Source organism: Eumetopias jubatus, unplaced genomic scaffold (assembly GCF_037043125.1).
Source record: "Eumetopias jubatus isolate StellerSeaLion01/CBP00866 unplaced genomic scaffold, mEumJub1_p1.0 scaffold_4, whole genome shotgun sequence".
NCBI classification, from domain to species: Eukaryota; Metazoa; Chordata; class Mammalia; order Carnivora; family Otariidae; genus Eumetopias; species Eumetopias jubatus.
In genome coordinates, this window is record NW_028274810.1 from 29,313,357 (window position 1) to 29,324,811 (window position 11,455).

The 11,455-nt window shown below is 35.4% G+C and overlaps 1 protein-coding gene across 1 annotated transcript in view; it reads left to right on the forward strand.

Moving 5' to 3' along the window:
* Positions 1 to 11,455, forward strand: part of DIPK1A (divergent protein kinase domain 1A) — a 119,172-nt gene that overhangs the window by 105,072 nt on the left and 2,645 nt on the right. The window contains exons 3-4 of the mRNA XM_028087615.2: positions 5,991 to 6,098; positions 10,551 to 10,727. Of these exons, the coding sequence (XP_027943416.1) occupies positions 5,991 to 6,098; positions 10,551 to 10,727 (285 nt within the window). The remainder of the gene's footprint in view (positions 1 to 5,990; positions 6,099 to 10,550; positions 10,728 to 11,455) is intronic.

Here is an 11,455-nt window from a genome sequence, read left to right on the forward strand (position 1 = left end):
ACCTGCTATTTTTAGAGGGAAAGATTTTTCATTATGGATTCAATTTTTTAATGTTTACTGGTCTTAGATTTTCTATTTCTTCTTGCATCATTTTCTATTGTTCTATTTTCCTAGAAAATTTGTTCATTTCAAATGTATTGCCATAGTGTTGTTTATATTATTCACTATCACTACCCTTTTCTTCCTAATAATCTTCATTTGTGCCTTCTCTTTTTCTCATGGTTAGTCTTGTTAAAGGTTTATCTCCTTTGTTAAAGTTTTTTAAGAACTAGATTTTGGTATTATTGATCTTTTTCTTTTTTTATTTCTGCTTTTTTTTTTCTTCTACTTCTTTAGGAGGTTTACTCTGTTATTGTTGGGGTCTTTTTGAGCCTCTTTAGTTGAGTGCTTACTATTTATATTCAGTCAGTTGTTTTTTCATCATTACATTTAAAGCTGTAAATTTCCCTCTAAGAACTGCTTTAGTGCATCTCACAAGTTTTAATATGTATACTTTTGTTGTTGTTCAGTTCTAAGTATTCTGCATTTCCATTGTGATTTCTCCTTTAGTCCAAAAAATATTTAGGAATGTGCTTTTTAGTTTCTGAACATGTCTGTGTTTACATTATTTTTATTGTTGATTTCTTACTTCTTTGTAGTCAGAGGATGTGGTCTACGTGATCTAAATTCACTAGAAACTCTAACCTGTACCTGTAGGAGGTTTCACTCCAGCTCCTGAGTCAGGCCTCAGAACTCCCACCACCTTTGCCTCAGTGAAGACACATAACAGTGAAATTGCTGGCCATCTGCTACAAGCAGAGATACCAAACAGATGGTTCTGCATTCCCTAAAAATCTCCAGAGGTTGACCTGGGGAAGAAAATATTGAGCATCTCCCATGTGGTCCCTCCAAACTTGAGTCTAGGAACTAGATTGCTCTGCTCCTCCTATGAGAATGAAACCTCATGTTTTGGTTACAGCCAGGTCTACAAGAGAAAGCAGGCATGGTCAAGGCTTACCCAGGAACTTCTCTGGTAGTGACAGCTGAAGAGCAACAGCTTCTGGGTGTTGGCACGTACTTCTTCACATGGGCAGGGCTCTCCATCTCCACCAAGGCTATGCTCATCCTCACAGCAGACTGTAGAAAGTGTTGGTAGGAGGGCCTTTCAGGAATTGAGTAATTAACAGACTCGACTGTGTTTTGGCTATTCCCTTGGGATCAATGAAAAATTTAAGCCCCCAAGATGAAAAGCTCAAGAAATTATCCACAATCCCTATCCTTACACAAGAGAAGCCCAGTGTTGGCCCTTAATAGGTTGCATGATCCCAAGAACCAGAGCTGGGCAAGACTAATCTGAGAGCAGCATCATGTCGTCAGACTGAGGGAACCAGACAGACAAGGAGAATTCTGGTGAAGAACCATCAAAAGGTAATGGCAGAAACCAGAAAAGAGCAAGAGATCTAAAGCAAAGATTGGGAAATGAAGGTCAGAGGAATTTTTGCCAACTACAGGAACATACCATAACCTTGTATTGTTATTTTATATTGGTTAATTCCTTCTTTCTGCTTTCTCTGGATTAATTTTTTTCGAATTTCTAGAATTTTTAATTTATTTGTTTTGTTCTTTGCTGTTTATGAACATAATTAAGATGGAGTTCTTTAAGCGGTTCTTTGATTTTATTAGTTTTATTTTCAGTTTCTGTTATTGTTATTTCCTAGATACTTAAAATTTCAATTTGGACTTTCTCTTTGACTTTCAAGAATTATTTAATTATGTATGGAAAAATGTTTTGTTAATTCCAAGTTTTAGCATAATGTGATTGGAGAATACTGCTTGTGCCATTTCTACTAAGTGGAATGTATTAAGGCTTTGGTCTAATTTTATAAGTGTTCCGTGGGCATTTGAAAGGGCTGTTATCAAGGCATTTATTTATTTATTTATTTATTTATTTATTTATTTATTTATTTATTATTCATTTGAGACACAGAGATACAGTGAGAGAGAGAGAGCATGAGCAGGGGGAGAGGCAGAGGGAGAGGGAGAAGCAGGCTCCCTGCTAAGCCAGGAGCCCGATGTGGGGCTCCATTCCAGAACTCCAGGATCATGACCTGAGCCGAAGGTAGGCGTTTAATCATCTGAGCCACCCAGGCACCCTGTTCTCAAGGCATTTAGATCTACTTTACTAGTCAGGTTTTTTAGTTCTTCTATATTGTTTTTTCATAGACTTCTTGATCTGTCATGGACTAAGAAAAGTGAATTAGGGTCTCCTACTCTAATACCTTTCTGTTTATTTCTTTTAGGTTTTGTTTAATGAATTTTAATTCTACTTTGCCTTATAGAAACTAACGAAAGTAATATATTTGTTGTGGATTGTGTGTTTTATCATTATAAAGAGGCTTCTTTTTTTTAAACCTTATTTAATGCTTTCTCCACCTCTGACTCCAACCTTGTCTGGTGTAAGATTGTGACTTAATTGTTTCCTTACATTTGTCTGATATACCTGTACTATCCTTTATTTTCAACTTTTTTGACACTGTTTTCTGAGGATATTTTTCTTTCAATAGATGAACTTATCCCACTGACATTTATAGATATGCCTTAGTTCTCTAGCACATTTTATGACCTACTTTCTGTTTTTAAGGATTTGTTTGGTTTGTATCTTTCTCTAGATGGTGTATATTTCTTTATTTTATACATGTTCTTCTGATAATTAGGAAGGTTTGTATTCTATATTTAGCTCTTCTACTGTTTAGCTTTTTATGCTGTAACTTTTAAAAATGTACTTTATCCTCTATTTCCTTAGACCAAATCTACTTATTATAAGCATTGACAAAATTATAATTCTGTTCATCTCTTTTGCTCCACCTAATTTTAATCAATACATTATTATTATTATTAGTGATCATTGGTATACTTTTGAATATTCTTCTATCTCTGTTACTTGATTTATAAGATACGTTATCTTTTGACCTTGAATATTAAAGATAAATCAATCCTCTTGCCACCTTCCATCTTCTTACATCTTCTCTTCTTGGTTTTTGTTAATTTTATTACTTTTACTGATGTAGTTTATAATATTAACATTCTGAACAATGTACAGTAGTTATTATGAGAATGAGCTCTGGAACCAGACTGCCTAGGTTGGAATCTTGGCTTTATCATTTTTTAGGTATGCAACCTTAAGCAAGTTACTTAACAGATAATTGTTTCCTTGTTTTTACAGTGTATTTAACAATAGGTTCTACCCCACAGGTTTGTTTTCATGATAATGAAAGTATAGCACTAGAACAGTGCCTGACATACAATAAGCATCTAGTAATTATCAGATATTTTATTAAGTATTATGAAGTAGATTCCCAGGGTTGTTTTCATCCCAATCCTATATTTCAGCTGGCTTCCACGTTCAGGTTCTTTGTTCATCTCTTGGTTACCTAAATTCCATTCTCTGGTAGTTCTTTAAGAGACACTAATGGGAGTTCTATTTTCTAATCCTTATATGTTCAAAAACATTTGATGCCTTTTACTTGAAAGTTTAGCTATGTAAAATAATAGTACCAACTATTGAGCACTTATTAAAATCACAGGTGATCTGCACTCATTATTATATCATTTTATCTCATAATAATGCTATAATGTTATTATTTATTTATGTTTTTTTAAATTTTTTATTGTTATGTTAATCACCATATATTACATCATTTGTTTTGGTGTAGTGTTCCATGATTCATTGTTTGTTCATAACACCCAGTGCTCCATGCAGAATGTGCCCTCTTTAATACCCATCACCAGGCTAACCCATCCCCCTACCCTCCTCCCCTCTAGAACCCTCAGTTTGTTTTTCAGAGTCCATCATCTCTCCTGGTTCGTCTTGTTTTGTTTTTTTTTTTTAACTGAAGCTCTATGCCCAGCGTGGGGCTTGAACTCACAACCCTGAGATCAAGAGTCACGTGCTCTACCAACTGAGCCAGCCAGGTGCCCCCTTCATAACTATGCTCTAAGTCAAGTATTTTTCATATCCCCTTTAACAAATGAAAAATTAGGATCCAGGCAAGTCACACTTCCTTTCTCAAAGACTTTGCTGGCATTCCACCATTATCTACCACTGATGTGGCCATGGAGAAATCTGAGGCCAATCTGACTTATTTCCTTTTAAAGATGCCTTGATCTTTTTGCCTGAACGCTCAAAGGATTATTTATTTTTGAAGTCTAGTAAAATTCAATGGGATAGGTCACAAGGGTCATTCTGTCAGTTTTCTTGGGACACTGTGTGTCCTTTCAATCTATAAAGTGTCTTTTCACTTACATGAAGTTGCCTTGAATTGTACTTTGAATATTTTTTCATTTCCACTTGTTCTGTTCTCCCTCATGTAGACATGCTGGATATACTTTGTCTTCTGTATCTATAATTTTGTCTCAGATTATTTTTAGTTCTTTTTAAATTTCCATTGCCATTTTCTCACTTTTCTTAACCTAGCCCTCATTGAAGTTTAACTGTGTTGTCATCTTTGTCTGCTTCCTTCCCCTGCCCCCACTTATAATGTGGTTTTAATTTCTAGGATTTTTTCCTTTTCTTCCTGAATTCTGCTAGCTTATTTTACATTTCCTTCTGTTATCTCATTGTCAATTCTTCTGCTTTGAGGTCTTGTTTTTTAAACTGTTTCATTAAGTCCTTTGAATTCACAGCATTATGTTTGGTCTGCTTTGTGGCAACATTTTTCTGGAAAATGTCTTTTTACAACATTAGCTTTTCATTTTCTTTCCTCCTTTTTCTTGTAGATTTGCTGTATAGATCTTATTTTCCTTTGGTTATTACTCATTACTGAATGAAAAGCGTTCTTCCTCAACCAGCTATTTGTAGGAAGCAACTGGAGCAGTGAATTGTGCTAGGAGTGAAACTCGGCTATGGCCCAGAGTTTGTGTGTATGTGTGTCATGTGTGAGAAAGAGAAAAAAGGAGGAACAAAGAGACAAAAATCTTTGGCTTAGCGAGTATTATCTCCCCAGCAGATGCTCATAATATACTCTCCCTCAACCCGTTTCATTAACAGACTGCCTCCAACACAGATAACATTTTGAAGGAGTTTATCATTCAGCACTGCCTTGTCTTGCTACTTCATGATGCCAGAGTCCTTGAAAGTCCCCACAGCTTGTGCCCCTTTAAACCTTCATTGCAAATCAGGGTAATGGTTCTACTCCTCAGGTGTACTGCCTCTTTGGTGCTGTGCCAACACAGAACTAAAGTCACAGCAGTTATTTAATTTCAACATACTGTGGACTCTGGTGTAATTTTCAATGAATTTGGTAGGCCATCCTCACTAATTGTGCCTTAAGGTTACCTTGTTACCTTATCAAAGATGGAGTTTGGGTTTATTTTTCTTATTTTCTTGTTTTTGGGTAGTCTCAAGGATGACCAGATGACAGAGGTAATTTTATTTTGGTATTTTTAAATATTTTGGTTTTTTTTTTAAAGATTTTATTTATTTATTTGAGAGAGAGATAGTGAGAGACAGAGCATGAGTGGAGGGGGAGGAGCAGAGGGAGAGGAAGAAGCAGACTCCCCGCTGAGCAGGGAGCCTGACGTGGGGCTCGATCCCAGGACCCTGGGATCATGACCTGAGCCAAAGGCAGATGATTAACCAACTGAGCCACATAGGCACCCCAATATTTTGGTATTTTAAACTTTAATTTTTTATTTTAAAACCAGAACCATTTTTTTAAAATAGTGCCTCTAATCTCAGAGCCAGTACCATACCACTTCAGACCATGTTAAGTGGGAAAAATAGCTTCCAAATTCTATGCACACCCTAGTCCCAGCAAGATCTCCCATCATCATATAGATGGTAAGAACAGAGCTTGGATTCAAATTCAAGTCTGTCCAAATCCAGAGCCTGAGTTCTTTTTCATCATAGAACTTCATCTTAAAGAATACAGATATCTCCTTACATTGTCTTCATTATGTTTCTTCTTGTAAACATCTTCCTATTAACTACTTTTTTGTTTTCTGGTTTTTAGTGTGACAAGTACAAGACTGGAGTTATTGATGGGCCTGCATGTAATAGCCTTTGTGTTACAGAAACTCTATACTTTGGGAAATGTTTATCCACCAAGCCCAACAATCAGGTATGGACATTATGAATAAACATTCCAGAATGATAATGCACTCTAATTCTACCTTAAATGAAAGCATTATTAAAAGAATTCTTGAACCAGAACATTAGGAAATTTTATATACTTCAGTTTTGTATGCTTTGATTCACTCATCCAACAGATGTTTATTAATCTCTTATTCCCAGTATATTCCAGACACTGTTTAGTTATTAGGAATTCAGTGATGATTAAGATAGATAAGATTACTTCCCTCATGGATCTTGTATTTATTAATAGTGACTAATTCTGGGGTATGGGATTAGGGAAATGGAAACAGAAGAGTTTTGCCTTTCATCTTTCTGTGTAATGAACTATTAAAAAATGTATTTATAGTGGGTGCCTGGGTGGCTCAGTTGGTTAAGCAACTGCCTTCAGCTCAGGTCATGATCCTGGAGTCCAGGATCGAGTCCCGCATAGGGCTCCCTGCTCAGCGGGGGGGTCTCCTTCTCCCTCTGACCCTCCTCCCTCTCATGCTCTTTCTCTATCATTCTCTCTCTCAATAAATAATAAAAATCTTTAAAAAAATGTATTCATAGCTATAAATGCTTACATTAACAAACAAGAAAGATCTCAAATCAACAAGCTAACTTTACAATTTAAGGAACTTGAAAAAGAACAAACTAAACCCAAAGCTAGCAGAAGGAAATAAATAATACAGTTTACAACAGAGATAAATGAAATGGAGAATAGAAAAACAATAGAGAAAAATCAGTGAAACCAAAAGTTGGTTCTTGGAAAAGATCAACAAAATTGACAAACCTTTAGCTAGATGGTCTAAGAAAAAAAAAAGGCTCAAATTACTAAAATCAGGAATGAAGTGGGGACATTACTGCTGATTCTACAGAAATAAAAAAGATTATATGAAAGTACTATGAACAGTTGTGCACCAACAAGTTAGACAACCTAGATGAAATGGACAAATTCCTAGAAATAGAAAATCTGAATAGATCTATAACTAGAAGGAGACTGAATCAGTAATCAAGAGTTGAGTAATCAAGAGTCTCCCAACAAGAAAAGCCCTGAGGCTGCCTTCACTGGTGAATTCTACCAAACATTTAAATCCTTCTCAGCCTTTTCCAAAAAATTGAAAAGGAGGGAATACTTCCTGACTCATTCTGTGAGGCCAGCATTACCTGATACCAAAGCCAGATAAAGACACTTGTACAAGGAAAGAAATCTACAGACTTTGTGTACATTAATGCAAAATCCTCAACAAAATACTACCAAACCAAATTGAGCATATTAAAAAGATCATACACCACGACCAAATGGGATTTATTCCTGGAATGCTGGAATAGTTCAACATACAAAAGTCAATCAATTTAATACACTAGATCAGCAGAATGAAGGAAAAAAAACCCACAGGATCACCTCAGTTGATGCAGGAAAAGTATTTGACAAAATTTAGTACACTTTCATTATAAAAACACTCAATAATTAGGAATAGAAAGCAACTACCTTAACATAATAAAATCCACATATGAAAAGCCCATAGCTAATATATTTAATGGTTAAAATCTGAAAGCTTTTCCTCTAAAATCAGGAACAAGGCAAGGATGCCCACTTTTGCCACTTGTATTCAACATAATACTGGAAGTTCTAGCCAAATCAGACAAGAAAGAGAAATAAAAGGCACCCAAATTCGAAAGGAAAAAGTAAAATTAGGGGTGCCTGGGTGGCTCAGTCATTAGGTGTCTGCCTTCAGCTCAGGTCATGATCCCAGGGTTCTGGGATTGAGCCCCACATTGGGCTCCCTGCTTGGCGGGAAGCCTGCTTCTCCCTCTCCCACACCCCCTGCTTGTGTTTCCTCTCTCGCTGTGTCTCTCTCTGTCAAATAAATAAAATCTTTAAAAAAAAAAAAGTAAAATTATATCTGTTTGCAGATGACATGATCTTTTATGTAGATCATGGGAGGTAGAAAAACCTTTAATGGGGGGTAGAAAAACCTTTTATGGGGGGGTAGAAAAACCTTTTTATGTAGGAAGAAGTTGTGAGAGCTAATAAATGAATTCAGCAAAGTAACTGGAAACAAAGTCAACACACAAAAATCAGTTGTATTTCTATACAGTAACAATGAACAATCTACAAAGAAAATTAAGAAAACCATTCTGGGGTGCCTGGGTGGCTCAGTCCGTTAAGCGTTTGCCTTTGGCTCAGGTCTCGATCCCAGGGTGCTGGAATCAAGCCCCGCATCAGGCTCCCTGCTCTTGGGGAGCCTGCTTCTCCCTCTCCTCCCTGCTCATGCTTTCTCTCTCTCATAAATAAATAAATAAAAGATTAAAAAAAAAGAAAGAAAGAAAACCATTCCATTTGCAGTAGCATCAAAAAGAATAAAGTACTTAGGAATTAACTTAACCAGGCAGGTGAAGGACTTTACATTGAAAACTTCAAAGCATTGCTGAGAGAAATTAAAGATATAAATAAGTGGAAACACATCCCATGTTCATGGATTGGAAGACTTAGTATTGTTAAGATGTTAATACTTCCCAAAGTGATCTACAGATTCAGTGAAATTCCTATCAAAATCCTGATGACATTTTTTGCAGAAATAGAAAAACCCACTCAAAAATTAATATGGAATCTCAAAGGCCCCCAAATAGCAAAACAGTCATGAAAAAGGACTACAGAGCCGAAGGACTCATACTTCCTGATTTCAAAACTTACTACAAAGCTACAGTAATCAAAACAGTGTATACTGGAATGAAGACAGACATATAGATCAATAGAATAGAGAACCCAGAAATAAGCCCTCACATATTTGGTCAAATGATTTTTGACAAGAGTGCTAAGATCATTTGATAGAGAAAGGATGGTCTTTTCAACAGATGGTGCTAGGAAAACTGGATAGCCACATACAAAAGAACAAAGTGGGACCCTTACCTAATACCATATGCAAAAATTAAGTCAAAATAGATCAAAGACTTAAATGTAAGAACTAAAACCATAAAACTCTTAGAAAAAAATACAGGGTAAAAGCTTCATGACATTGGATTTGGCAATGATTTCTTGGCTCTGACACCAAAGGCACAAGCAACAAAAGAAAAAGACAAATTGTACTTTATGAAAATTTAAAAATTTTGTGCATCAAAAGAATATCAAATCTACAGAATGAGAGAAAATATTTGCAGATCATATATCCAACAGGGATTAATATCTAGAATATATAGAGAACTCCTGGGGTGCCTGGCTGGCTCAGTTGGTAAAGCATGCAAATCTTGATCACAGGGTCATGAATTTGTGCCCCACATGTGTGTAAAATTTACTAAAAAAAATAGAGAAGGAGAGAGGGGGAGAGAGAGAGAGAGAGAGAGAGAGAACTCCTAAAACTCAACAACAAAAACTACCAGATTAAAAATTGTGCAAAGGACTTGAATAGGCATTTCTCAAAAAAAAAGATATACAAATGACCAATAAGTACATGAAAAGCTGCTCAGCATCACTTGATCATTAGGGAAATACAAATCAAAATCACAGTGGGATACCACTTTACACCATTAGGAAGGCTACTATCAAAAAATGGAAATTTACAAGTGTTGACAAGGATGGAGAGAAATTGGAACCCTTATGCATTGTTGGTGGGAATGCAAAATGGCACAGCCACTTCAGAAAACAGTTCCTCAAAATAATTAAAAATATACTGTTCTTATGATCCATCAATTTCACTTCTGGGTACATACCTAAAAAAATGGAAAGCAGAGTCTCCAAAAGATACTTGTACACCCAAGTTCAGGTCGGCATTATTCACAATAGCTAAAACGTGGAAGCATCCAAGTGTCCATCAGAAGGTGAATAGAAATGCAAAATGTGGTGTATCCATACAGTGGACTATTATTCAGCTTTAAAAAGAAGGAAATTCTGATACATGCTACTGTACGGATGAATCTTGAATTCACTTGCTAAGTGAATCTTGAGTTTCACTTGCTAAGTGAAATAAGCCAGTTACAAAAAGACAAATTTTGTATGGTTCCATTTATATGAGATGCTTACAGTAGTCAAAATTATAAAGACAGAGTAGAATGGTGATGCCAGGGGCTCGGCGGGGGGGAGGGGGAAAGGGAGTTATTATTTAATAGGTATAGAGTTTCAATTTTACAAGATGAAGAGAGTGCTGCAGAAGGATGGTAGTGATGGCTGCACAACATTATGAATGTAATACCATTGAGCTGTACACTAAAAATGGTTAAGATGGTAAATTTTGTTTTTAGTATTTTACCACAATTAAAAAATTGGAAAAAATAAAATTGATCATGGTCAAAAATATATTTATTTAGGCATGAATTGCTTTTATAATCTAAAAGTTACATAAAAAAGCTAAATCTCAATATTTTGTTACTTGTTTTTTTAAGAGGAAGAAGACACTAAAAATACATTGGTAAAGTTCTCTATTCAGCCTAAAGAGTAATTTGTCATTCTTTTTTCACATAGATGTATTTAGGGATTTGGGGTAATCTACCAGGTGTTGTGAAATGTCAAATGGAACAAGCACTTCATCTTGATTTTGGAACTGAATTGGAACCAAGGAAAGAAATAGTGCTATTTGATAAGCCAACAAGGGGAACTACTGTACAGAAATTCAAAGAAATGGTCTATAGTCTCTTTAAAGTAAGTATATCCATTCACATGTTGCTAGTGTGAAGTGGTACATTCTTCTAGAGTTGGCAAGACCTCATTCTAAGCCATAAAAATGTTGCTATTCTTTAACTTATATCCAGGACTCCATCTTGAGGAAAAAATTCAAACAAACAAAATGTGTGGAGGATGTTTACATTATTTATGATAGCTAAAATGTCCAGATATGAAAAGGGAGTTCATTAAGTAGATGAGCAGCTCTATAGTTTGATTCTGTACCTGATACACATTTTTTAAAAGGTGGGAGAAGGGCTAAAATTAGTATACATACCCTGATTGCAAATCTTTTAAAAAATTTAAAGAAATATTCAAAGATTAAATATATTAAAAGATAAAAAATGTACCATTTTGGAAACAATCTTTATTGGTGTGATATTTTCACTCAAAATCTTACTTTTAAGTTTACATTTTCAGACTATTTTATCCTCAGAACCTTCACAGGGACATACTTTTTAACCTTCATCATTGGAATAATACAACTTAAACAAAATAGTTGTTAATGTGTTAATTACAAAATAGGAAAAAATATTCAGTTGACTCTTATAACTTTGGATATGAGCACATTACACTGCAATTTTGCAAGTAAATGTATGAATAAGACAATAATTAGTGTGTTGGATATCTATCAACAGGGCCCAGGGGGCTATGGGAGCTAGGTTGGCCCATTTCTTAAATATACTTAATGAGTGGGTTTTACTACA